Below are 26,976 nucleotides of genomic sequence, written 5' to 3'. Positions count from 1 at the left end.
AATATAAATCCATAACTAATCAATATTTATATAAATAAAATAGATTGAAAAACCTCTTAACAACAAATAAATAAATACATATTCAGCTCAGGAAACGTTATTGGACTTTATTCAGGCAAGCTGTATATATTTATTGTAATATCATTTGCAAAACATAATTTAATGACAAAATCCATTGTTATCCAATCATCTAATCCATGTCCATTGCTTTTTCAAACCGCGCGCCTTATTTTAACTCTAGATCTTTTTAATTCTTATGTCTTCATGAAAAGAGTTTGTGAAAAACTAATACCGAGACTCAGCAGCTGCGCAAAACCTGACGGTCACTAATGACTTCCAGTCTTCTTCTGACACAACAACCCCTGGTTTTAGACCAAAAATATATTTAATAAACACAAAAAGCTCTTCGTTGATATGAGCGGAGCTGTGTGTCTTTAAACAGACAGCTGTTTGTTCATTTTTAGATGTTTTTAATTAAAAAAAAAAACAAAACAAAAAAATGGCTGTATTGTTATTTCCTGATAAAAACGGATTACAATCATTAGCAATCACCTTTGAGTTTTGCTGTTGGTCCTGCTTGTTTTGTTTATTCCTGTCTGTGTAAGGAGTGTGTGTAGATGTGAGTGTGTGTGAAAATATGTGTGTGGAGGGGGAACTTGGCCGTTCACTTTGTTTCCTCGTTATTGGGTTTTATCACGGACTCATCAAGCTCTGCGGGTTTAGCACAGATTTCGTGTTGCATCTTTTTTTTCTGTTGCTTTAACTTTGACCTCGAGAGGAAATAGGTTTCCACGTGTTTTATTTGTTCCCGTTTCAGTGAGATTGTTGGTTTGTTTGTTTGACGGACTGAGATTTCGATCAGTTCCAGAGCTCCAGTTTCTAATTTTAGCAACAAAAAAAAACAAATCCGGGGTTATATTCTCAGCAACTAAAGCATGACATAGATGATGCATTTATTTATATATTTACTACTTTGCAGTGTGCTCTTTATTTCATTTTAATGTTATTTTCTGTATTAATCTGTTTATTTATTTAAAAAAACAATAACATCTAATGCAAGATATGCACGCATTTTGCTTAAATTCCGTTTTGTTTTGTAATTTCAGGAAACTTTTTGAAATGAACCTTGAGCTTCAACACGTGACTTCTGAGATTCTTACATATAAACGGGTCCTTACTCATTTGTTTTGCTCGTTTAGTAAAACTTTATTAATCTTTGTTTCATCAAGGATTAAAGTTTGACCAGATGAGATGTTAGGATCAACAGCCTCCCAGTGTGTGTGTGTGTGTGTGTCATTAATCAACATGCCCAGATTCCTTTCATTAGATTCTGTGTAAAAGATCTCTACTCTATATGAAAACGTTTAACTAACACAGCTAATTCTTATTATTTGATTATGATTCGTGTTTTTTAAAGTTTTTGAGTAAATACCCGAATTAAAACCAGTGTATTTCTTAATGCAGGAAGTTGTTGGTAAACAAAACATTGTTTGTTTTATGTCAAGAATCATCTTTTTCGATATAACCTACAAAATAATGGGAGTAAACTATTAAAAAAAGAAACAGAGAGCAGTTATTTATAAATTGCCACTATTTCCAAACACGAAAAGCACAAAGTCCGTCTTTCTTTTTTTTCTTAAAACTTAAAATTAAATGAGCAAATGGATAGACAGCTGCATCGTTTTGTTTCACGCTTATAGACAAGAAAAGTGTGAGTTAAAAGTAAAGAAAAATGAAATGAAAAGATACCTGATGAGCGCAATGCAAATAATAACCAATCAGTACTTTCTTTGTTGAGACTTTTTATTCTGTGAAAGTTTTAGGTGTTCTGTTTATTTTATCAGAAACATAACTTGGGCTGGGTTACGTTTTTCAGCAGGTTTAAGTAAAAGAAGGTGAATCAGGTGGTGCATTATGTAAAACTGGTTCTGAACAGTTGGAACATTTTTAATGCGACTTCTGATTTGTTTATCAGATTCTAAACTGCAGGTAAAATACTAAAACCTATACAGAGGCTTCCCCCACTTTAATGGTTATAGTTAAATGAAGTCTTTTTTTGCCTTTACTATGTCTAGGAAAACGGCTTCTTAGTTCTGCGTCAGGGATAAAAACACATTCAGCCATAAAAGAGTCAAAACGCTTCAACAAATCTCTGCCATCTGGCCGCAGTAAAAGCCCAAATATCCGGTTTTTAACCTAAAAAACATAATTTTGACAAACAATATCTCTTAATAAACCCAAATAGTTTAAACTGAGTGACTAAAACATTTGAATAGCAGGAGAAGACTGTGCGTAAAACTGCGCGTAATGGCACGTGACACTGCAAACATCACATGGATTAAAGACCGGGATTATAGAGTGGTTTAGAGTGGATAAATAAGAAAACCTGGGGTGGGGACCTGGAAGGAATCAGTATTTTGGGATGCAATTCCATTCGTGTTCAGGCAACATCCCCCTCCTCCTCCTCCTAGGGCCGGCCCCCCTCCCTTCCTCCCCCTCCCCTGACGTCTCCGGACTCCGTTTCCGCTTGGCGTTGTTTGGCCGCTGACGCGCGGCGGAGGGAGGAGAGGGAGCCGTGGAGCTGACAAAGCAGCAGAGACTGACAGAGAGAGGAGGGGAGAAGGAGGTGTCCGACCTGCTCCACCGGGACTCGGCTACAGTTTAGCACTGAGTGCTATCAGGGGCTCGGCTCACAAAGAGACAGGGGGGGCTCGAGGGTCGGTTAAAATGCTCCAAAAGGAGCCGAGCAGCGTCTGGTAGAGGCTCTGACAGGATCTCAGCTCTGCTTGGGAGGAAATCTGGGAGAAAAAAAAAACAAAAAAACAGGGAGGATTCATGGAGAATCTGAGCAGCTTCTTCGTGCAAACCGCCTGGATTATCTGATTGGAGCGTTTAAAGGGGAGACGGTGCTTGTCTGTTGTGCCTATCGCAGCCTATAGACGACGGGGTTTTGGCTTTTAGGTAAGATGCTCTGGTTGTAATTCATAGCAGTTTACATCGTTGCAGAAGTGGTAGCTCCGTGGAGAGAATTATAGTCTGGAGCCGTCGTTATGTGCATTTTTCTTTTGCTCTGAACTTCACACCATGAAACAAGTGGAAAAAACTGACATTTGTGTGTTTTAAATTAGCAAAATATGCAGAAAATTGGTGATTTGTTTTTCCTAAAAGCCAGGGATCATGTACAGCATGATCTCTGAAAATAAGGTCCTAATGCAGTCAAGTTCCCACTAACAGTCCAATTCAATTAGTCAGATGGGTTTCTTTCACCTTTGGAACTATACAATGATTTTTTTATTTCCTTTTGTGATTCACGGTTTTTCGAGACAGTCTGTTTGTTTCACAGCTGCAGGAAACCTTCCTGATTCCTGCCTGTTTTATTTTTTGTGTTAAAATTCAGCCTCCATCTCTGTTTAGATCGAGCCAAAGTTTCACACTCTGCCTCTGTGTCGGCCCAGTGTTTGGAGCTGCGGGTCATGGCAGACCAAGAGGAGACCTTCGTGCTCCAAAACTCCCCGGCTGGTTCGGATTCAAGGGAACTACAGAACGAGAGCAAACCCGAGAAACAGAACGGAACCTCGAGCAAATCTCCGTCGTCTCAGACCACTTACATTCAGCAGGTCAGTGTCTGACTCCTGCAGGCCACAAACTCACTGGAAAGGGGAGAAAAAACAAAAACTAGAACATTTATTCAAACATAGCTGAGTATTTGTACTTTACCTACATTTCCAGGGAGTGTTTTTAGATCCTTTTTATTTAAAAGGCTATTTCTTGTTCTCCTGAAGTTCTTGTTTCAGACAAACTGAGTTCAAAAAAATTAATTTGAGAAGTGAAACAACTTCATGGAACTTCTGCAATCTTTTAGAAATCACATTGTCTGTTTTGGGGGAGAAATACGCAAAAGGTTTACTTAAAATTATTTGCTCATATAAAACAGTTATCATAACTTTGTATTTTTAAATCATATAGACTTTATTGCAAAATAAGTGGTTTGAAATTTGTTTTAATTTCTCTGAAAATTAAAAATGATGTAAGCTGTTTATCGTGTTACCTGGCGCGTAAAACCTGTTATTATTTCACATCTTTTGCACTGTTTTAATATCAACAAGAAAAAAGATGCCCAAACTGTACTTTTCAGTCAGTCCAATAGGCTTTAAAGACGCAGGGATGACGCGTAAAACAGGCCCAAAGTGGTGTAATTTCATGGGACTGTGCCTTGAGTTCCGCGAGCAGTAAAATGTTTTATTTTGAAGGGAATGGAGGGAATAAAGGTCTACCTGCACGAGAGGGAGTTATGGATGAAGTTTCACGAGGTGGGCACGGAGATGATTATAACCAAAGCTGGACGGTAAGAACCAATTTTTGGACTGTTCGTCCTCACGTTTCTATGGCACTTGTGTTTTGTTTTTGTTTTTTTGTATTTATAGGCTGTACGTTATAGAATTTTTAAGTTAGATAGCTGGGAAACATGGGAGTAAAAACAAGTACGAAAAGCATCTGGTGAACCATTTAAAGCTCTGCAAACCCAGCGCACAGACTTTAGCCTGGGTGGCCTAAATTTTTGGACACAGCGTTCGACCAATCACCTCGAGAGACAACGAGAAGACTGATCTCGGCTCTAAAATATATAAACTGCTGATCCTTTCATCAGCTGCGTCCGAGCTCTTTTTATAATGCCCCCCCCCCCACACACACACACACACACACACACACACTCTGCTGTAGGTGTGTGTTGTGCAGCAGCACGTTGTGTGTATCGCTGTCAGCTCCCAGGCGGAGTGTGAACATACATATATGCATGATGACCGCTGGTGTCTGCCTCGTGGCAAACAGCCCACAGATGTTACTGTAAACGATTCCGATCAATTATTTAACGCAGCTGCAGCACACTGAGCCAGAGGAGACACCGGTCGCTTCCTGTCAATCATTTGCCTTCTATTTTTTTTTTTTTTAGTGCAAGGGTTAACTCTTGTACTTTTTGTAGTATGTCAAATGTATGATTTGTGTGTGTGTGGTTGGGGGAGGGGGGATTGGCATGTACAGTGAAAAACATATATAAATATATGTAATGGTTGCTCTCAGACAAAACGCCCTGCCCTAAAAATAAGTTCCCTCTCCAAACTAAATAAAGGCTTTTACATTTAAGTCAACTGGTCCCATGCGGGCTTGCATGCCTTATATTTGTGTTTAGTTCAGAGAACAAGTTGGACCCATAAAAAGGTGAAAGCCATGTTTCAGTTCATTATGATTTTGTTATAGTTTGCAGCCAAATAAGCAGCCCGAGTTGGTGACTTTCAAAAGATCTTCACTGATTGTTTGTGTGTTTGGTTTCTCCCTTGCAGGAGAATGTTCCCCAGCTTCAAAGTGAAGGTCACAGGATTAAACCCCAAAACCAAATATATTCTCCTGATGGATGTTGTTCCTGCAGACGATCATCGATACAAATTTGCCGACAATAAATGGTAAAAAAAAACAAACAAAAAAAACACACACAACACAGTCTGACTTCATCGGAGTTTATTTTTATTGCTATTATTTTCACACTAAGACCAAAATAATAAAAAATAAAACAAAGTTTCACGAGTCCCAGGGTCCTCTATCTGCAGCTGATTCTAGCAGGACATTTTATTCTGTCCTGATGGACGAGAGTCGGAAGTGAGCGCAATATTTCCTGTAGAATTATGAACTGTGCTTTTTCTGACGCTTGCCAAGAACTGCAGCCTGCAGGGAGACGGCTCTCAGTCCGAGCGGGCTTCCCGGAGTCAGATAAATGCTGATGACTTTTCCTACAGCTCCTACAGCAGCCGCCTGAATGCGCTCTGAAACATGGCGGTGGTTTCCCCCCATTTGGATTTTTTTTTAAAAATGATCTCCGACCCTGAGCCAGGAGCTCCTTGTTTTGGGTCAGTGCCTTTAAAAGAGGCGACACTTGAAGAGGATAATCAGATCGCGCAGATAATGACCAGAGCAAACCGATGTCTGGAACTAATTCTGTCCTTTATCCAGCAACATGTTGCAGGATGACACTTTATGGGTCAATGCATGAATGCAAACATTTTTGGAAAGTGGTAAACATCCACTGGGTCTAACCTTTGTGCGTCATGTCCTTTTTCCTAATGTCCCGGATGACTGAGAATCTACTCCAGCCTAATGGGCATGCGCTGTTTTCTCCTTTTTTAAAATCTTAATATTTAGTTTATATGACATTCTGCTTAGATGCAGTTATGTACTTCCACGAATGACAGCCGACATATGGAGAATATTTGTCCCCTTCCGGTGTATTAGCTGCTGACTGGTGTTGTAGCGCCTGCAGAGTCTGCATATGTGTGTCAGTAAGGAGTAACTCTGTGTGTGTGTTGTTGTGTCAGGTCCGTGACCGGGAAGGCCGAGCCCGCCATGCCCGGGAGGCTCTACGTTCACCCGGACTCTCCGGCCACCGGGGCGCACTGGATGAGGCAGCTGGTCTCCTTCCAGAAGCTGAAGCTCACCAACAACCACCTGGACCCGTTCGGACACGTAGGTGCCTGACTGGGCCTGCGGTTCTGTTTCAGTTCTGTGGCTGCATGTCTTTGTGCTGATGTGTTATTTGAACACATATACGGTCTGTGGTTCCGATGTTTGGTGCGTTTGCGCTGCGGCGCCTGCGCACTGTGACTTCCAACTCATTTATTGGTCCCTTTATGGACAGTTATTTTTTTTTCTGAGCTTTCGATCACATTGTGGTTTTATTTCTTTATTTTTAAAGATAATTTTAGAACCCTGCGGTTTGTTTAAATTTGTATAAAATTCAACTCATAGTGGAATTTTAAAAAATGTAAACAAAAAAGACAAGACTGTTCGACTATATTATTATTATTATTATTATTATTATTATTATTATTATTATAAAGATTAGCCAACTTTTATAATTTGTAATAATTTAGAAAAAAATATTTTTTTGCTGACTACAGTTTAATTTACTTAAAAATTGAAAAAATGATTTTAAAAAATATATATTTAATTAAAACAGTGTTCTGAAATTATAACATTTAAAACTAGGTTAATAGAGGATTTCTTTGGTGCTAAGTTTGCATTTTGTTTTGCTTTACTTTTGTATTATTTTGTTGCACTATTTATTCTGTTTCCAAAAACTGAAGGTAGCTACACCAAACTGATGCTTTTTTGTCTTACAACAAAGTCATCTTATCCTATTTCTTTATTCAAGTCTGAGAGAAATTTATTTATAAATGGCTAATATTATTTTAAACTGATAGTAGCAACTTTGCATATGTTCTGGGTCCTCATATTTACGTAAAATGTAATTTAAAAAGTTTAGTTTGCTAAAAAAACCCTTTTTTAGCTTGATAACTTTCTGAAATGCAAACAAACAAGAATAAACCAGGTAATGGCTTTAAAACGAGTATCTTAATGCCATAAATATGCAGTTTACATCATTTTGTCTATGAAATCCAATTTACACAACTTGTATACATCTGTCCTTTAAAAGCAGAGTTTAAAATAACTTCCTCTGAGAAAACTTTAGTTTTGCAACAGAAAATAATTCCAGTTGAACTCTTATAACCGATGTTAAATAAATAAATTGGAAATTAAGTGTCCTGTGGCCCGAGTTTGTTCTAGCACCCCCTAGAAAAAATCTGAACCACGTTTTCAGATTTCACTCAGTTAATATGGTATCCATTTTCCTTATTGAAGTCCTCATTATTCTACATCTGGAATTAAGTTGTCCTTTATGAAATTCCTGTCTGACAAAAAGCGCAAATAATTTGATCAGCAAACTATCCTGCTGGCAGCAGGTTTTCATAAACTTTAAACTTGATGAGAACACTGAGGCCTAATTAAGTGTCCTGCCATAGAGACATAATAGTCTCACAATAAGTCGCATTTCTTTTAGGAACAGGCTGTGCCTGGTCAAATAAAACCCAGTTGGTAAAAAAATAAATAAATAAATACAAACTCCTAATCTATTAACTGGAGCCCTCCTTTTAGGGAAATTATGATGATAATAAAAAAAGATTATATTAAGATTGTAAAACTGTCCAAATAAACAAAGTGAAAGTTGCATTTAGTTTTCTATACTTTGAATGAATCTTTTACAGACAGAAATGCTAACTTAAACCGTATTTATTACTACATTTAACTGTCTGCAGATTAATTTGTATTAGAGCAACTAACCTTAACTTTAGTTACTGATTTCAGTCTTTCTAAATGTTGTTTTTTCCACACTCTCAAGCCACTGTCCATCTATGCTAGAGAGTGTTGACCTGCTAGTTGGTGAGATTAAACTCCTGGTTGAGTTCTGTTGTAGATTTTGGGTTCACCTTTGATTGGCCGCGTTGGTTCCTGGCTCAGCCTCTTCCTCGACACCAGGGGACCCATAATTGAGACGCTGGTGGTCGGCCAGAAACACACACTCCATCAGCTCATTGGTCCAGCTGGTGGAAATAATTTGTAGATGGTTTCTAATGACTAGCGGTGACGCACGAGGCTGAAACACACTGGTTGTGTGGATCTAACCAAGTCAGGAGAGGCTTGAAGCTGTGGGATGTTTTGTGAAGTTTGGTGAATTAGATCATTAGTTCTGAGTGGGAAAAAGTTTAGAAAACAAAAAAAGGTCTGAGCCAAATGATGCCCGTTCTGATTATAGCCAACTGTATAGCTTCTCCCTTGTTTGTTTAATCTTCAATTAACCATATTACTTAACATTGAAACAGTTAAAATCTTATTTTTCTGCAAGGTAAGCATTGTTTAAGTAAGAGTGTTATGCTTTGGTTGTTTTTTTAAAAAAGGATTGCATTGTTGTTCAAATTAGGACTTGCAAGAAATAGTGAGCAATTAGCCCAGTTTTAAGAGTATTTTAATAGATTTTAAAAAATAATTTTATAAATAGTTTTCAGTTTGGCAAGACTCAGTGTTGTTAAATGTTGTATGTTTTGTTGCCTGCAGTGAGATGTTTCAATGGTCTTATGATAAAAATGGATTAATTTGATAGAACGGAATAGAATATTTTTTATTGTCATTGCTATGAGATTGAGAGCGCCTGGTGCATCTGCAGCAACTCTCAAATTTAGTACAGAATAAATAGATAGATAAACAAATAAAAGTTGTATGATCACTAAACAGCAATGCATGAAGGTAATAAAAATACAAACAGACGTAAACATTTCCACTCATAGGCATTACATGAGTTCCTATGTATGCTGATTATTGCAAATGTTTATTTTTTGATTTAAAAAAAACATCCAGTTGTATGAAGTAGCGCAAAAGATATTTTAAAGTACGTTTTCTTTTTTTTTTTTGTATCACATAATGATTTACACTCTGAGGATTTACAGATTGATTTTTCAAAATGTTGTTTTGAATGAACCATTTTAACCATCTGAAACAACCAGCTGCTGCTTTAGTTTTCTAGTCATTGTGTTAGTTTTCTGATTAACTTTTAATTACAGTCAAAAGCACTGAACTTTGGTCTGATTGTTCCAGATCCAAACTGTTGCTATTTCAGTATTTGAATCCTAAATATAATTTGTTTTTGTCTCAGATTCCATACCAAGCTGAACTGTTCTGCTTTGATCTCCCTCTCAGCTCCCAGAATACTTCTCGGGATTATTAATCTCCCCTCATCAGTTGTGCTCCCGCACTCGTCTACGTGCCTTCCCACACATGTTCAGGGCCCACGGGGTGGAGTGTGAGGGCCGCTCTGTTTATGTTTGAATGGCGGTGTGCGATGAGCACTGGATGATGGTGTACAAAGCCGGCTAATCCAGAGGCTCGGGGAGACTCTCTGATGTTTGCAGAGCTTGAAAGCAAAGGGCAGCCGCTCGAGACCCAAAGTGATCCCTCACTATCATTAAATAGTATCATCCAGAGGTTGGGGAGTGAGGGGGATGGGTGGGGAGGGCGGAGATACAAGAGACCAGGCAGGCCAGCGACTGGGCCGTGGAGACGAGGTGTGCTCCGGGGTCCCAGTGGGTGGTCTGTAAATACACCCCTACCAACACAGACCCCCATTTTGTCCACAGGAACGCACAGTCAGTGGAGCGTGCTGTTTTCCAGAGGAACTTGTAACATGCCTCCACGGCAGAGATTTTGAACCTCCAGCGCTGAATGACACGTTTGATGGACTTGTTGTGGTCTGTCCCAGTTTGGGTTGGATCTCCGCAGGCCAACAAATGAGCCAGTAATGAATGCACACATGGAAAAGGTTTTGTTTAACCTACTTTTTCATCGCTCCGGCCACAGAAAGTTCTGCCATCAATGTGTCATTTAGGAATCCAAGAACATACAGAGTGCTGCTCCGGAGAAGAATCCAAAATGTTGGATCCATTGAAAAAAATGCTGCTTTCCTAAGTGGACCGATGCAGCCCTGTGATGCTTCTCCACGGGGTCAGAAATGTCCTTTCAGTCATTTCAATCTACAAGATGCATTCCAGGAAGCTCGTTTGTAGCTAGTTCCTGCTCATTAGGAAAGCATATTTTACTTAAAATCAAATGTTTCACAATTTCTATTAGATGATTATTATCTACCTCTACTCAGTTCTGTGCAGTGCTGCAGGTACAGGAGGTCAGGGCCACCCCTTGTCTCTTCTGGTGCTGGCAGTGAAAGGCAGGTACAAAAACAATCCTTAAGATAAGAGATGGGGTGAAATGCCTATTGTGACGGGAAGGCGGGGGTTGGCGAAAGCAGAAAGAGGTGGGGAGCTAGGAGGAGGGCGAGAGAAAGACTATTTTTAGCCTGAAATTTAGGTGAATCTGACAAAAACAACAACGAAAAATCGATAAATCAATAAACCAGGATAACCCCTGAGCTCTCTGAGCAGTCGTGAGAGCTGCAGATCGGGGCATGAAGAAGTTCAAGGCTCAAGTTCAGCTGAATACGAGCTGCATCAGTCATCACTGAGCACTAAGGGAACACGAAGAGAGAAAATCTGCTTCAGCATCTGTCTGCAGGGCAAACTGGACTCTAACGGGGGATTTAAAGTGGAAAAATCAACTTAGTAAACTTATCTTTAAGGTTTCAGGGTTCAGTAAAGCTCATCAGACCATTAGGCTGCACCAATAATACTATTAATAATAAAAATAACTAGATTAGATTTTAGTTTTCTATTAAATGAAATATATTTAAATGAATGAATATAATGTAAAATAAAGGTTTTCTTTGTTCCAAAAAGAATGAAGTTCACAAAATTATATTTATTTTTTCTTATCTGCTGACTTTCTGAATGAGTTTTTGTTAATAAGTGTTCTGATTTAATGCAAACTTTTTGCAAGGACAAATTTTTGTTTAGTTCAGTCTTTTTTTCAGTGCTGTTACCCATAATATATAAATATATTGAAGAATGTTTTAGCACTTTGCAATATATTTATTTTTGCCAGCATGTGCGGAAAACATGGCCGCACTAAGGTAATATGTTAGCATCCTTTGTGTCTGAAAAAGAAAACGAAGGCAGAAAAAATGTTGTAATTTGCAGCGAAGAAAATAGTTTTGTTTTTTATTTTTACATAAAAAGTTTCACCGTGCCTCCAAACTTTACCTTTTTGTTTGTCAGTGTAGCTTTAAAAAAAAAACGGAGTCATTTCTGTGTAACTCCATTTTCTCTTTGTTTTTTTGTTGTTTTTTTTCCAGATTATTCTGAACTCGATGCACAAATACCAGCCAAGGATCCACATCGTGAAGGCGGATGAGAACAACGGGTTTGGCTCCAAAAACACGGCCTTCTGCACGCACGTCTTCCCGGAGACGGCCTTCATCGCGGTCACTTCCTATCAGAACCACAAGGTACGAACCCTGTTCTGTGTGGGGCTGCTTCTGGACTTTCACGCGTCGTTGTCGTGTTTTTGTTTTGCGTGTTTTTTGGGGGAGGCAAACTTCAGTTCTTAGTTTGTTTCACGAGTTGCTTTGATTTGTAACAGAAATAAACGAAGGAAGTTTTTTTTTTCTTCGGGAAAATAAGTTAAACCCTCGGGTACAAACGCACAAATGTTTCATTTAGTTCTTTTTTAAGAGCAAAACCTTGAATTTCTGATCCGTTTCTGCATCGCAGAAAACGCGCGTCTCTCTTTCTTTTTTGCGAGTTTAAAGGAAAAGGTTGTCACTGTCAGCAGAAAAAAGCTGATATCTAATCGAGTCACTGACAGACAAGAAAAAAAACACAAAACTTTCAGAAACTCGACGAGAGACACCGACTGACCTCAGGCGACTTTTAGAAAGTTGCAGATAATCCAGATAAACTTAAGGCCTGACTTTCCCTCTCAGAGCACAAACATAATAACATTATTATTATTATTATTATGTTGGGAAAAGAGAGCTTTTTTTAATAATCTGCGCTTTACTTTGTCATAATAAAAAGTATGTATTTAAATTCTTTTTAACGCTGTAATTATTATGGTTTGCCTTTTTTTTTTTTAAATCTCACTTACTTAAAAGTTCCTCTTTATTTTATTGCATATAATGGCGCAAAACAAAGCCGTAAATCGCAAACTGTTTAAAGGGTTTAATTCACGGCAAATGCGATTCAAAATGATCTTTTTCCTCTCTTTGCTGCTCCTCCGGACTTCAGCTAAAGCTTTTGTAACAAACCGCCATGTTTTTGTATTTTTTTATTTTTTTTTTGGGCAAGTTTTTGTTGTTTGAAGCTGAAAACTTGGATCATTCCCATTTTTTTCTTTTCTCCACATCAACAATTTGGAAAATGTGTCTCAAGAGTAAATATATTTCTGGAAGCAGCCACAGCCTCGTTAATTTGACTTCAACTGGAGTCTGAATCTAAAACTCAGTTGTTCCCAGTTTTTGAGGAAATAAAAAAATAAAACAAACATCTTTTATGGCATAAATATCTGTAAACAGCGTCTGCTAGGCATCATTTGTGGGCCTGTGTTTCTTGTTTAGAGGGGAGAATGTAATGGAGAAAGGGAGGAAAAAGCGCATAATGTGCCTGCAGCCAATCAGAAGCCTCCTCACCTCTGGGAGCAGGAAGCACAAATGACCACCATTCTGTAGAAACCATTCATTATTTTCAGACATGTTATTAGGGGCTGGGATTGTAACCCCTCCAGACCTAATTATTAGGACTTTCCAGGCCTGCAGGAAAACAAGCATTTCTGATTTCCAATCAAACAGCCAAACATCTGCCAGAACATTAGGAGCTGCAGGCCTGCGTCCAGTTCACCTGTTGGACTTTCAGCTAATGAAACTAGTCAGAGTTTCAGGTTTCTGCTCCTTCCTGTCATTAGAGCATTTCTCTAAACTGAGTTTTCTTTGTTAAAGTGTTTTTCGAGCTCGCCGAGAAATATATTAAACCTTATTTGTGCTTTGTTGGCTCAAAGCGTGCGGAAATATGTTTGTGAGCTTCAGCTGTTTTAATGAGTGAAGTTTAGACATGGGTTAAATAAAACTGCAGTATTTGAAGTTGCTTGAGTAAGTCAAGTGAATCTAAATTAAATTAAATAAATCTAAATTAATATTCCGGGATGTTAATATTCGCACAATCTTCAGGGATTTCAGAACCTTTTTGCAAAAACTTTTTTCTCTTAACTTAAAATCTCCCTTTCAAAGTAATTAGCCTGCAGGGTGAAATACGCACTGAACGTTTTATTCTGATGTTTTTCAATCACGAAACAACATATAAATTATCCTCCTGCCCGCCTAAATTAACAAGAAGCTATGCAAAGTGTCACATGATGGATTTTACAAGGTTGGGTGTAGGTGTCAGCCAATATAAACCCCCGGTTCTGTCAGAAAGCTGGAAGTGCAACAAAAAAAAGCAGCTTTACCTGCAAGAAACCTCCACTCACGAGAGGGATATCCCCGGATTTTGTTTAAACTCTGTAGGGGATTATTCCAAATTTACTGGCAGTTCTTAAAATAAACCCTGCTGCCCTTGTTTGAGTATTGATTTTTACCAAAATATAAAGCCATTTATTATTTAGCATTTCTTTAAAACCTCATCTAAAGAGGGCTTTGTAAATCACTCCATGAGACATGATTTTATTGAACTATTAAGCGTAAGACCTCTTTAAAACTGATTTAGATTCCTAGAAATATAGCTTGTTAGTTGGTTCTCTTGGGTTACTGCTGCTTTTGATGGAAGGTTTAAAATTCAATTATTAAGAAACTATCACGATAAGCAGAATAAATGTTGTTTGTGATTAATGTTTCCTGTTTCAGATCACCCAGCTGAAGATCGAGAACAACCCGTTTGCTAAAGGCTTCCGTGGAAGTGACGATATGGAATTACACAGGATGTCCAGAATGCAAAGGTAGCTTCATCTGAACTTATCCTTTATAATCTTTAATTGATCTTGGAGGGGCTCTGGTATTTGGAAATAATTACACATACTGAGTGATGTCAGATAAATGTCTCATCAGTTGAGCAGGAAACACTGACATTCTGGTTGTCGCTTAACAAGCCCGGCTGTAATCCTTCAATCGTCCAAACGCAGGCCGGTTCTAATTGTCTCTTTCAGTGAGTGTTATTTTCAGTGATGTAAGTGTAGTTTTTGATCGTCAGCCAGTTTTCATGCTGAAGACTTTTATGGCTGATCTGGCAGAACCTCTGAAACGAGACTGTAACATCTTTCTTCCACAGAGCTTTGTTTTTTTTTCTTTTATAACTAGAAAGCTCCAACTGCTTTTGTGTCTGCTTTGTGTGTGTGTGTGAGTGTTGCCTGTGTGTGTGTGTGTTAGAGTTGAACTAGTGAATATCGCTCGGTCAGGCAGCCAAGGCAGTACAAGACCACTTTAGTCTCTGTTATTCAGTCCAGATGAGGGCTGGAGGTTGAGTCCATACTGCATGGAAAACACTTTTTCAAAGGAGAAAATCTGGTTTTGGAAAAACCCACTGCCCCCTTTCTTTCTTTCTTTCTTTCTTTCTTTCGTTCTTTTGTTCTTTCGTTCTTTCTTTCGTTCTTTCTTTCTTTCTTTCTTTCTTTCTTTCTTTCGTTCTTTTCTTTCTTTCTTTCGTTCTTTTCTTTCTTTCTTTCTTTCTTTCTTTCTTTCGTTCTTTCTTTCTTTCTTTCGTTCTTTTCTTTTAATCTTTTCCTTTTTTTCTGGACAGCCAGTATAGAATACCAGTATAGAAACTGAGGGTTTCCAAACAAAGAAATCCCAAATCAGGCAAAAATAGAAAAGCTGTTTGAGTTTTCCTCATAATGTAAGAATCCTACAAACTTCCTGTAACTTGTTGTTCAAGCTATACATTTCAATCAAACTTTGATTTTTTGCAAAATGTTATCTAATTTTGAAAAACCTTTTTTAAAAAATTGTTGCACTTTTTTTAAAAACAAAATGGTTGATTGTTGCAGATTCACAGAATGTTACTTTGTCAGACAGACAGTAAAGCAACGTTTACGGAAATTTGTTTAAAATATCCAAAACTTGCAAATATTATATGAAATATGTTGAGAATCTGAACCACACTCTTAATCTTACACGCCTCTTTGTCTTCTATGGTAAACTTGGTTATGCTTTTCAGAGAAAAGTTTATTGCAAAACCAGATCACGCTTTAAATCAAAGAGCAGAAAGTAGAACAAGGATCTGTGTGTTCTGAGTCCCGATCTTGTGGTGGGTTGAACTTTACTGAATTTAACAGTTAATAGAAAATTCTGAACATGTCTGGCAGATTGTGTTACGGGTTTACTTGCAGATAACTCACAGCTGCGTGTGTTTCCATGCATTTAGCACCAAAGAGTACCCAGTGGTGCCTCGCAGCACGGTGCGACAGAGAGTCGGCTCCAGCCAGAGTCCGTTCAGCGGGGACGTCCAGGGCATGGCCACACCCAGCGCTCTGAGCGCCCAGTACTCCCAGTGTGAGAACGGGGTTACGAGCACCTCTCAGGACCTGCTGCCTCAGTCGGGTTCCTACCCACTTCCACATGAGCACAGCCAAGAGTACTGCATCAAGAGGAAAGGTAGGAGTTCAGACTAGTTTTGGGGTTTGACTGTCTCTTGATCGGGGGTTTTGGATTTATTGTGGGTCAAACATTACATGATATTTTTTCAGGCTTAGCCTTGACTGAAGCAGCTACAACTGTCTGAAGAAAAACAATTATTTTGTCAGTTTCTCTCTTCGCTTTCTCTCTCTCTCTAAAACAAAATGTTTCCAGAGTCAAAGCAGTCTGTACTTTCTCCACCATGCCGTCCTTCATACTTGTTGTGTTCGTTGTATTCCTTCTGTCGAGGACACCCCAGTTTCTTGCACTACTGACATCTCACTCAATAACTCCATCTCTACTAACTACTTCGGGCCTCAAATGTTAGAATTTGTTTGTTATGAAATTTGCTACAGTTTTACCATTTTAATTAGTGGATAATCATTCTCAGTTTAGAATAAACTCTACGTTTGATTGAAAATATTTCTTGACCTTTTCGTGGTTGATGAGGAGCAGCAGTTGCTTCTCTAAGATCATTGCTGATGTATTTCATGCTTGGGTTAGCACACACCTGAATGCTTCAGATCGGCAAAAAGCCAAAACCGCTGGGTTCAAAGAAGAGCTCAAATTAATTAGCATCTGACTGGCAGCATATGTCCGTCACCTATCTTTTTCATTAAAGCAGCACGGGTGCACTTAGTTTTTTCATACCCTGCTTTAGCCTTTTGGCCTAATTTTGAAAAAAAAAAAAAAAACAATACTGACTCAGAACACCAACTCTAAAAAGTGATAAGAAAAAGTACCAAGGAATTTTTTCCTTATTATCTTGTGATACACAAGAATTAAAAACTTAAAAATACAGTTAAAAGGTATTACGCCTCCTTTAAACCATGTCTAAATGTGTTAAAATAAGCATAAAATTAGATGGAAGCTAACATTTCCTCATTTAGCAGCTTTGATACAAATTTCAATTAGATAAATTACTAAGCAGCCTTTTTTTAGATCTAAATACATATTTGAATCCCTTAGCATCCCTTAAAGAAATGCACATCACTATTAATTGGCTTTAACAATTAGTGTGTTTTAGATGTACATTCAGTGATTACTTTCTGCCAGTTACATTAAAATTTATCCAGTTCATGAGATATTTTGCTAACAGACACACACACAAATACATGCACATACACACTTTTCAGTTGGAGGCAATAAGAACTGCTTGCCAAAGAAATTCAATATGATTTCCATTATTTTAGATGATGAATAACAAAGAGATAAAATGAATATTAGTTCAAATGTAGTGATTATAAATGAGAAAGCAACTTCCTGTGTTCTATTTTGTGAAGTATTACACTTGAATAAATCTGGTTTCTGTGTCTGTTTACGTGCAGTGGAGGACGACTGTCACTCAGGTGAGCACAGCTATAAGAAAGCCTATCTCGAGAGCTCTTCCAGCGAGGAGGACCATTACTACCGGCCTGTTGGCTACCCCCAGGGCCTCAGTCTTGCCAGTGGGCCCTACCGCAGTGAATCCAGCCAGCGGCAGGCCTGTATGTACGCCAGCGCCTCACAAGGCCCAGAACCTGTTCCCAGTTTGGAGGACATCAGCTGCAACACCTGGGCCAGCGTCTCACCTTACGGGAGTTGTTCTGTCACCACCATGCAGCCAATGGAGAGACTGCCCTACCAGCACTTCTCCGCTCACTTCACCTCAGGGTCTCTGGTGTCCAGACTGGGTGGGGTGGGAGGCCACGCCTCTCCGCAGCTGGGCGAGGGTCACCACGCGGCCATGTACCAGAGCTCCATGACCCACCAGACTCTGGGCCGGCAGTGCAGTCCCGGGGCTGGGATCCAGTCGCCAACGGCTGGTTTACAAGGAAACGAGTACCTCTACACGCACGGCATACAGCGTACGCTATCGCCACACCAGTACCACTCTGTACACAGTGTGAGCATCATGCCAGAGTGGAGCGAGAACAGCTAAAAGAAAGAAACAAGTCGCTTTGTCACTCATCAGACACTAATATGAAAAAAGACTTCAAAGGACCAAAAGAAGGGAGAGTTTAGATAAATTTATATTTATATTTTTAAGACTGTATTACCAATAATCTTAATAAAACCAGTGTTATTTCATTGAGAACAGTGAATGCAGCAGATGGTGTTGACCTGGAGAAGATGTGTTATACCTTTTAAGACAGCCTCTGCATTATAAACATGCAACAAACATGAACCAAAAAAAGGAGCTGGAACCCAACCCAGCATGGCTGCTCCTGTGCAGAGAAAACTAACGCTCAACAGAGGAACAAAAATGCTTCAGTCAGCCGTCTGCAGACTGTGTTCTTGTGCAGTTTTTTGTTTGTTTGTTTTGAATGGCTGTGATTTGTGAATTTACTTTTAGGTGGTTTCTCTTCTACCCATCAGCTGAATCTTTCACTTTCTTTAACATTTCTGTAGCTAACTTAATCTTTGAAAGTGTTCCAATAGATGTGAGGTCTTTCTTTGTGGTTCTGGTGAGCGTGGCTGCTTTTAAATCTGCCAGAAGGGTTTACTTTTATCACTTCCACTATGTTGATATGATTACAACACAAATCAAGAGCAGGGCAACCTCTCTGTCAGACAGAATTTAAAGGCAGACTCCCTCCTTAGGAGGCAAAGTGTCACAGGTACGCATTTAAGATTCTGGCATGCAGAGATGCAAAGCAGGATGTAGGTATCACTTAAAAGAGTAACAATAAAACTTGTCTATCCAATTGTAAACATCAAATCAGAGTATCCATTGTGATGTACAGGATTAGAAATGAAAGGCACTTGAGGGCTAATTATGGCAGTAAAAGATTCATTACTAGACCACTGAGTTGGCACCAAATCAATGGAGGCCACAGATGCTATAACAGTTGCATGTACTCCTACAGAGTTAATCAAAACAGTATTGATCAGTACCACTGAAATTTGTTATAACTACAGACAGGAGTGGAAGCTGGAAGCTGAAGCCACAAAGGACAAGCTCCCAGCTCCCTCCATGTATGCTTCTCAGGCAGTAAATTTTGTTGATTCAAATAGCTCCTGCCTGCTGTATGTTCAAATAGGCTTTTTTCCCCCCTATACATTTAGTTTCATTAAGTTATTCGAGGCTGAAAAAAAGCGTCATGTCACTCTGTGATTGACAATGTGTCAGCCTGTCAGAGCCTCGTCCTGTGTAGGCGGGACTTTTGTTTCAAGGGTACAACTTAACAAGGCAGCCCTTCCAAAATGAGATTTTGGCTTCAATTCTAAATAAATGGGAAAAAGCAGATGATTATTGTTGATGATCGGAACATCCCTAAAAACTAATTTAAAACATTTTTAAAGGAGCCAGGTTTTCCTTCTAAGGCCACTGTAGCAACACCAGTTTTATGAACCTTTTTTTTTTTTAACCACATCGATGGAAACCAGTATTTTTAACCTGAACCATTTTTTACCTATTTGGCTAAATATCATTCAGTTTGCAAGATGCATCGAACATCATCAAAATCAAGTTAAATTCAGAAAACTAAATAGTGTCTTAAACCTACATCTGAAAACACTGCTATCGGTTTTTAGCGTTTCTAAACCCTAATCTGTATGTTTTAAGGAGGTAACACGTCAGGCAGGTCAGTTTATCATGTTGTGAACGAGGCTTTTACTGTACATGTTCACAGGTATTTAAAGCTCTGCAGCTAAAAAGGAAAATGCTCTTAAAGTCCTAATAAAATTTAGATATGGCAGATTTTCTCTTGCCTTAATATTGTTACCTTGAATTCTTAAGTGCCATAAAAGTTCAAATACTATTAAAACTTGCACAATCCTAACAGTTTTTTAGCTTTTTTATATATAAAACTGAGCAATATATATAAAAAACATGTAACAGCAGTTTGCTATAAACACTAAAATAGCTTTAAGCGATCAAACTAAGTTCAGTTAAACTAAATTCAGAAAAACAGCTATACAAAGTGGGCCTACCTCAGTTTTATTCACACACTATTGAATCGTTTTCATCAACTCTATAGAAATTGTTTTATTCCTTTTTTTAAGAAGCATCATAATCCCTTCAGTTTTTTTGTAATCTTCACTCCTTTTTGCTACTTATTCAGATTACTCTGTTGCAAGTAGTCATGTTATCTGAAAACATCACTTCTAAAAGTGTAATAAAATTAATAAAACCTGGAATCTTTATTCACTTGTATTCCAAGATGTGACTTTTTTTTTACTTGATCTTCTCAGAGTAACAAATATTTCAACTGTCCTTTGAGGATTGTTAATTCACCTCTGGATCATTTAGACCTGCGTTTTTGTTTTTGTTTTTTTACATGAAGACCAACAGCATAGGTTTTTTTCCAATGTAAATACTGTTACATAGTTTGATTTTAAAAGATTATCTAAAACATGTTAAAATGTTGCCCTTTTTCAGCAATAAAAATCCTCCCATATTTTGACAGTTTAAGTTTATGCAGTCTCACATTGTACTCGGTGAACATCCTGAAATATGTTTGCGTTAATCTTTAGAACAGTACTCCAGATAATCAAACATGCAAAGCTGTAGTTTGACGCCACACAGAATGTAAATTTGAAATAACAAATGATATTTACTTGATTTACATTAGGAAGCAATGATTGGTTTTATTGTGCAAAAGAGGTGATGGTAGAGGTGTGTTTTACACACAAAGCACTTGTAGTTAATACAATGTTTTTTGTCAATAGTATTTATTTTTCAATGATGTAAAACAGAGATAGGTGGTCCACTTTCATTTTCTTTTCTTCTCTTGTAGCCTGCCTTTTTATGATTGTATAGATTTTTCGAATTATACCTATACGGAAAACAGTAGGTTACTATAAAGCCTTTAAAAAGAGTAAAAAATAAAATAAAAAGATTGAAAACATGCATATTGTGTAAATATATGTGTACATAACAGAATACTTGCAATAAATTTTAAAAAAAGTTAAAAGTTCTTGCTGAAGTATTTCTATCTTCCTGATTTGTGTGGAAAAAAACAAACACACAGGTGGTTTTAACCATCAACGTGTTGTATAAGTTATATCAAATGTGATTTTTTATTTTCTTGATGATTAACCTTTAAGCTATGATTGTAACTTGTTTGAGAGCAGTTTTCTACTTACTCTTTTAAGTTCTCTCAAGTTCTGGAGTGACGATCATCTCCAAGTGTTTGGGACTTGAGGAGACCACTTGTCATTCATTTGTTTGTTCATGTATTCATTCATTCAGTTATTCATCCACTGTCCATACAGGCATTCAGAGACATGACAACTGGAGAACTCAGGAAAACACACAGCCAAAGGAAAAACCACCAAGATTCAGACGTCATTAAGGTGTTTATTTGTTGCATCTGGTATCTCAGCTTGGAAACAAAAGACACAACAACACGTGATATGACATCAGCTGTTTTCAACTTTTTAAACTTCTCAATTCTTCTAACATCCTTTTGTTTAGTAGTACAAAATCCAAGGGTTTAAATGTCTGCAGTGTTGACAACCCTCTGATGATGAGCTTCTAGCTTATAGTCCTAATTAATCTCTAATTAGGAAGATTAATTAATTAATTTCTTTACACACACACAACTGGAGATTAGGAAGATTCACAGAAAATCATGTTTTACTACAGCTGAACTGACTTTGAGCTTTCAGTCATCTTTTTTTTTGAGCTGAAATGAAGTAAAACTGTAAATTTTCATTAAAGATACGTCATCACAGAGTACATAGAACCGTATAATCAGTGATGCCACTGATTGTCTGTTTTGATGAGTTTTTCTCCACCCAAACATGTATTTACCATAAAAAATTGAATTTTGAATAGCTGTTTGAAATTACACGAGGACAAGAATAGGTTAAACTTTCATGGCTGCATTTTAAGGAATCTCAGCTTTTTTATGTCAAGAGCTCTAATGTTGCAATAATTCAGATTTATTTTAATTTTTAACAAATAAGCTCTAAACAAGTTTTTTAGCCATTCTTTTACACAAATATTAACTTGCAATGCTTTATGAGGCAAACCTTGAGAAACGGTTTTGACATATTGATAATTTGTACCAGTTTTGGTAACAAATGCAAAAAAAAAAAAGCTGTGGCCAATGCAGTAATGAACTCGTCCATCCATTTTCTAAGTAGACATGTCTCATCCATCCAACCTTTCACATTGAAATGTTTGTTTCAGTTCTGTGTTATGGTCTCAATATCAATGATAGCTCATAAGAACCTATACCATATGGATACCAGAGCATTACATTAAAAAATAAGTTCAACAGGAACAATATGAAAAACAGAAAACAACAATACCTAAACGGGCTGGTGTTGATAGTAAGAAGAGGACAAAGCTTTTAATCCTGTGCTTCCATAATCTAGTCAGCTAGTCATGTCTAAAATGAAAAACAACAGACAGTAACAGACAAACACAAACTTTGACACACAACAAAACGTAGTTCTTTAGTATTGTGCTACCAGAAATGTGCCTGATCCAAGCGTTGCTCTGTCCTCACTGTCTGATTGGCAGCTTTTTAGACAGTTTTTCTAAATAAAGACAAATTACAACAGATCAAAAAGCAATAAAGGTCTTTATCCATTAATGTCGAGACAAAGAAAACTGCTTTTCTATATAAAATGATGCAAATGGAAAAATCGAAACAACAGCGAAAGCATGCAATAATTTGAATGATTGATGGGTACAATGGAGGCACTAAAGTGCCCCAAAAATGAGAGAAAGCTGGGAGTCTGTCCCTAGTTAGCTTGCTGGAAGAGGACAAACTAACCAAAATAAAACATTATGTGACATAATAATTTGAAAATACCTGTTGTAAAAGTAGGAACTTCTGAACAGTCTGTCATACCAAGAGCAAAAATGGGTCTGTTAGCACTGCTGAAGCAGTATAGCAACATTTGTGACAGGAAATATTTTTCTATTTCATTTTAAGAAAACATGCCTGTCAATAAATTAAAAAAAGATAATGTCAAGTTTAGCTGCCTCTGTTTAGTGCCTGGTTATCTTCCCATTTCCACTTGTATCGTGAAGACTGGCCATGCCGTTGATTAGATTTCTCTTTTACTGTCTTGAAAGCTAAACGGCATACATCGAGAAAATAACACAAAGGGTTTGTAAATGTGAACATTTGAATGCAGGTCATATGTGAAGTTCAAATGTTTTTGCTAAACCTGAAAATAACAACCCTTGCGCCGTCTCATCACGTTATCCTCCTGGTCTCTTTGTTTCTCCCTTCGATTTGTCTTATTTTGCTGTTTCTGTTACTCCCTGTGATCCCGCTCCCAACCGCCCCTCCACCCGCTCTCCACCACCACCACCACCCCACGGCCAAACACGGTGACCCAGACTCCCTGCCTGCTTTGATGTGAGTGATGTGACCCCTGCGCTCCAGATGCCCCCCCCTCCACCGCCAGTCCTTATCCTCTCTTCGAGAGCCGGTGCAGCCCACAGAGAGGACCAGTCATTAACCCTGTACAACCCAGGCCTCCCCTCCACTGCTTAAACACATGATGTATCACAACGCCCACCCCCTCATATATCCCCAACAGCACAGAATCACCCAAACATGCATGTGTGGGCGAGGGCCGATGATGCAACGGGCTCTTTAAACATTTAAAGAACGGGTCAGCTTTTCAAAGGGAGGAGCTGGAACCTTTGGCCACTGCTTCAGTTATCATGGTCAGCGGTGGAGCGTCTGCTGATATGTCAGAGGGAAAACAAATGAATGCCTAATGACTACAAAAGCCCCGATAATGAATGAAGCATCACATCGGTACATCACTGGTTTATTTAGATTATGAGTGTATATTTTTGCCATACCAAGGTTGATAGATAGAACATAAAGAAACAACGCTTTTATCGACTAAGTAATAAATTACTATATGTAGCAAAAAATGTGTTTATGAAAACTATATATAATTAAAGGCCTTGCATTTTTAGAAGGAATGCATTATCACCAAAGTTTTATGCTGAGAAGGACACATAGTTATAATAATTTTGCTCAAACCTTGAAAATACTGGTGCAAAATCTCATGCGATATCACAAGATGCCACCCTTAAAGTATGTGTTGTGAATTTCCCTAAGCTACATCAAATTTTAGCTCAAAATCTGCTAACTGGGCTGAGTTATAGACATTTTTGTGTTGGCTAATGTTAACTAGCTGTGGTGGCCATCTTGAACTGATGCCAAACATTAATCCGGTATAGATAGTTTCATTAAAATCCACTCAGTGGTTGATGAGATATTTTGCTAACAGATAAACAGGGTTGACTCCAAAAGTTCATGGTAAAGTTTTAAGCAAAGATCTAATGCAATGAGTAGCACTTGGAGTATGTGCTGTGAATGGCTCTAAGGTTACAACCACACCAAATTCTGGCTCAGTATCTGTAAAATTCACTGAAAATTCATCTGACGGTTCATCAGATATTTTGCTAACAGACAAACAAGGTTGACTAAAAAAAAGTTAATGGCAAAGTTTTAAAAACAGATTCCCCTCAATCAGTTAGTGCTCAGAATATGTGTTGGGGATGACTATCAGCAACTAAGATGCCAAATTTTAGGTCAACATTTGTAACATTAATTGAGTTGTAGCCATTTTTGTGGTCGCTTAGCTGTGGCGGCCATCTTGAATTGGAATGTCTCCAAAATTACTTTCTATTTATTGGTTCATGATACATTTTGCTAAATAATACCTTAATAAATAATAAAACCTTACAACTTAAAAAAGGTACGAGAACACTGAACTGATGTTTTCGTTCTTTTTCAGCTGACCCTACACCTTTTTTCTTTTTTTCTTTTTTTTTCTTTTGGATTTTGTAGAAAGAAATTGAAAACAAGTCTTCTCAGAGTAATGATGAATTGTGGCCTCAGCCAACCTTAAGTCTTAAACCTAAACAAATCACAGCCTGGGTGCCCCGTATGACAAAGGAGAAGAGCGCAAGAACAAGCACATTCCTGAGAGTAAAAAACGAGGGGGGGTGGGTTACTTTATTAAGATGTACTGAAACACAGATCACCACAGATGGATGAGAGCCTTGCACAAAAAGGGTTTTCAGAGAATCAGATCCATCTTGTGCAGAAGTCACAAACATCTGTTTGAGGAGTCAAACTGTTGCAACTTTGCCTTTCATTAGCGACTGGAAGCCCCCTTTTGAAAACGGTTCAGACAGCAGACTGAGACATCATGTCAAGGGGCTCAGTCTAAGCTCAGGAAGAGGAGCGAGTGTCGGGCTTCAATCGACAGAGCATCTGGTTAATCCACTTAAGGAGGTAAACGCTAATATTGTTCTTGCTAGAAGATAAAATAAAGCCCAGCACGGTTTTACTGGGCTGATGTTTATACCTGGCTTGAGGGTTGTAGTGGGATACGTGGTGGTCAGTCTCCAAACTAGCAGAGCTTTTCATCAGATAACACATTTTCTGGTTCATGTAAAGATGTCCAGCATATCAACAAAGACATGCATCACAGTGATGTGAAATATGTATCGGTGCACGGCAGCCGTTTTTTCTGTTTTTGCTTTTTTTTTTTCTGCTTCTGCCTCCAGCTAAGACAAATTCTGGTACCTACGCAGTGACATCGGGAGAACAGACATTTCCATCGCCCACCCTTCAGTCTGTCAGCACCGTTCCTGGCCAGAATCCCGAGGAAGAGTGTGGGAGGAGACCAGGGAGGCCAGGGAGCATCCTTCTGGGGAGGCAGACAGGGATGGGGCAGTGTTGAAAGGCTGAGAACCACAGAGTGTCTTCGAGTCAGAGAGCAGAGCAAAAGCTGCTTAGCTGAATCTGTGTGGAGGTATGAAAAATAACTCGGCTGTTTTCAACATTATTAAAGCACCTTAAGGATTTATGTTATACTGCATATCTTCAAATCAGAAGTAACGTTATACGTGCACTGTTTGCAAGATCATGCTGATTATAAAAATCCAAATAACTTTTAATTAGTGTCTTTTTTATTTCAGCAAAATGTAACCCATAAATATATGTGAAGTCTGAAAATATTTGGGCAACTTCATTTTTCACATATTTTTCCACCACAAAACCCCACCAAAAGGAAGAAACTGATCACTATTTTCATCATTTTAACTGGTTGTAAATCTGTTTACCTGGGCAGTTTGCTGAGCGCCTCACTTATCTGACTTTTTAGGAAGTGGATTTATTGGTTTGCACTTCAATTCACTTACAAATAGAGAGAGAGAGGGGGGAATCCATCACAATTGAGGATTTGAGAGCTGCCAGAATGTTCACCAACGCATTTATCTGTAGAGCTTTTCACTTTAGATCAAATCTAGGTATAAGCATCAGGGGATTTTGTAGTTTCAAAAACTTATTGGCTTCCTGCTCCATAAGAACTGATGAAAACTCAACATTCAGATGGACACATTCATTTCAGCTGAAGAAGCTGCCTCCTCCAGCTGAAATGAATGTTTTCTGACTGCTAGCAGATAAACAGAATGATAGGGACCTGAAGGTCACGTGGAGCTGATGCCAAGCCAAACTACACCAGCCTACTCCTACTACAGCTTATAACTTGTAGTTGCAATTCTTTTAACTTGTCAGAGGCAGCAGGTTTGTCTCCTGAGCGGTTGGTATCAGACTGCTAATCCACACTGTCATAGTTCCTGGATTTATGAGAACATTACATCCTCCAGAGAACTGATGATAAACCTGCTACTGCTGATTTACTTGCACTGTTTTAATGAGTTGCGTTCAAATAATACATGCTACACTTGGTAAATTTGTTGAAAAAACTGATTAAACTCCTTGTTTTGGAAAAATACTTACATAGATTCTTGCATTTATTAAGTACATGAATACATTGTTAAAACAAATTAAATACCAATTATTTCCAGAAGGGACTGTGCAGTTTCATTATCAGAATATTTATGATCGGTTTGCTTGCAATACCATTTAATTATCTAGGATAAATCATGAAACTGTCCTGCATGATAAGGCAAATTACTCTGAAATCACTTGAAAGACTTTTAATATAATGCAATTTGAGATATTACCCCCCAAAATTATACTTTTGTGAGAAAAAAAAAAAAGAAATCCTGCAAGGAACCATTTTATAGTGACCATTTTTTTCTACAACAGTTCAACTTTTCCTAT

General features: G+C 38.2%; 1 protein-coding gene across 2 annotated transcripts; it reads left to right on the top strand.

The window, feature by feature from the left end:
• Nucleotides 1-2,574: 2,574 nt before the first annotated feature.
• Nucleotides 2,575-20,792, top strand: tbx5a (T-box transcription factor 5a). Of its 2 annotated transcripts, none has more exons than XM_025004034.2 (9): nucleotides 2,575-2,961; nucleotides 3,456-3,617; nucleotides 4,251-4,345; nucleotides 5,340-5,459; nucleotides 6,366-6,513; nucleotides 11,621-11,773; nucleotides 14,162-14,253; nucleotides 15,675-15,904; nucleotides 17,254-20,792. In XM_025004034.2, the coding sequence occupies exons 2-9, from the start codon at nucleotides 3,474-3,476 to the stop codon at nucleotides 17,844-17,846; spliced, it is 1,575 nt and encodes a 524-aa protein (XP_024859802.1). In that variant the 5' UTR covers nucleotides 2,575-2,961; nucleotides 3,456-3,473; the 3' UTR covers nucleotides 17,847-20,792. The 2 variants fall into 2 exon arrangements, with proteins under 2 accessions (XP_024859802.1, XP_017262999.1); XM_017407510.3 differs by having other exon boundaries at nucleotides 3,415-3,617.
• Nucleotides 20,793-26,976: the final 6,184 nt, after the last annotated feature.

The sequence above is a fragment of the Kryptolebias marmoratus genome, linkage group LG14 (genome assembly GCF_001649575.2).
Source record: "Kryptolebias marmoratus isolate JLee-2015 linkage group LG14, ASM164957v2, whole genome shotgun sequence".
Classification (NCBI taxonomy): Eukaryota; Metazoa; Chordata; class Actinopteri; order Cyprinodontiformes; family Rivulidae; genus Kryptolebias; species Kryptolebias marmoratus.
This window is presented reverse-complemented; position numbering and strand designations above follow the sequence as displayed.

Bases quoted from the DNA above. Each gene is read 5' to 3' on its own strand.
- tbx5a (XM_025004034.2), top strand. From the start codon at position 3,474: ATGGCAGACCAAGAGGAGACCTTCGTGCTCCAAAACTCCCCGGCTGGT. The intron at 4,346-5,339 runs GTAAGAACCAAT...TCTCCCTTGCAG, and splicing joins ATTATAACCAAAGCTGGACG to GAGAATGTTCCCCAGCTTCA. The intron at 5,460-6,365 runs GTAAAAAAAAAC...TTGTTGTGTCAG, and splicing joins AAATTTGCCGACAATAAATG to GTCCGTGACCGGGAAGGCCG.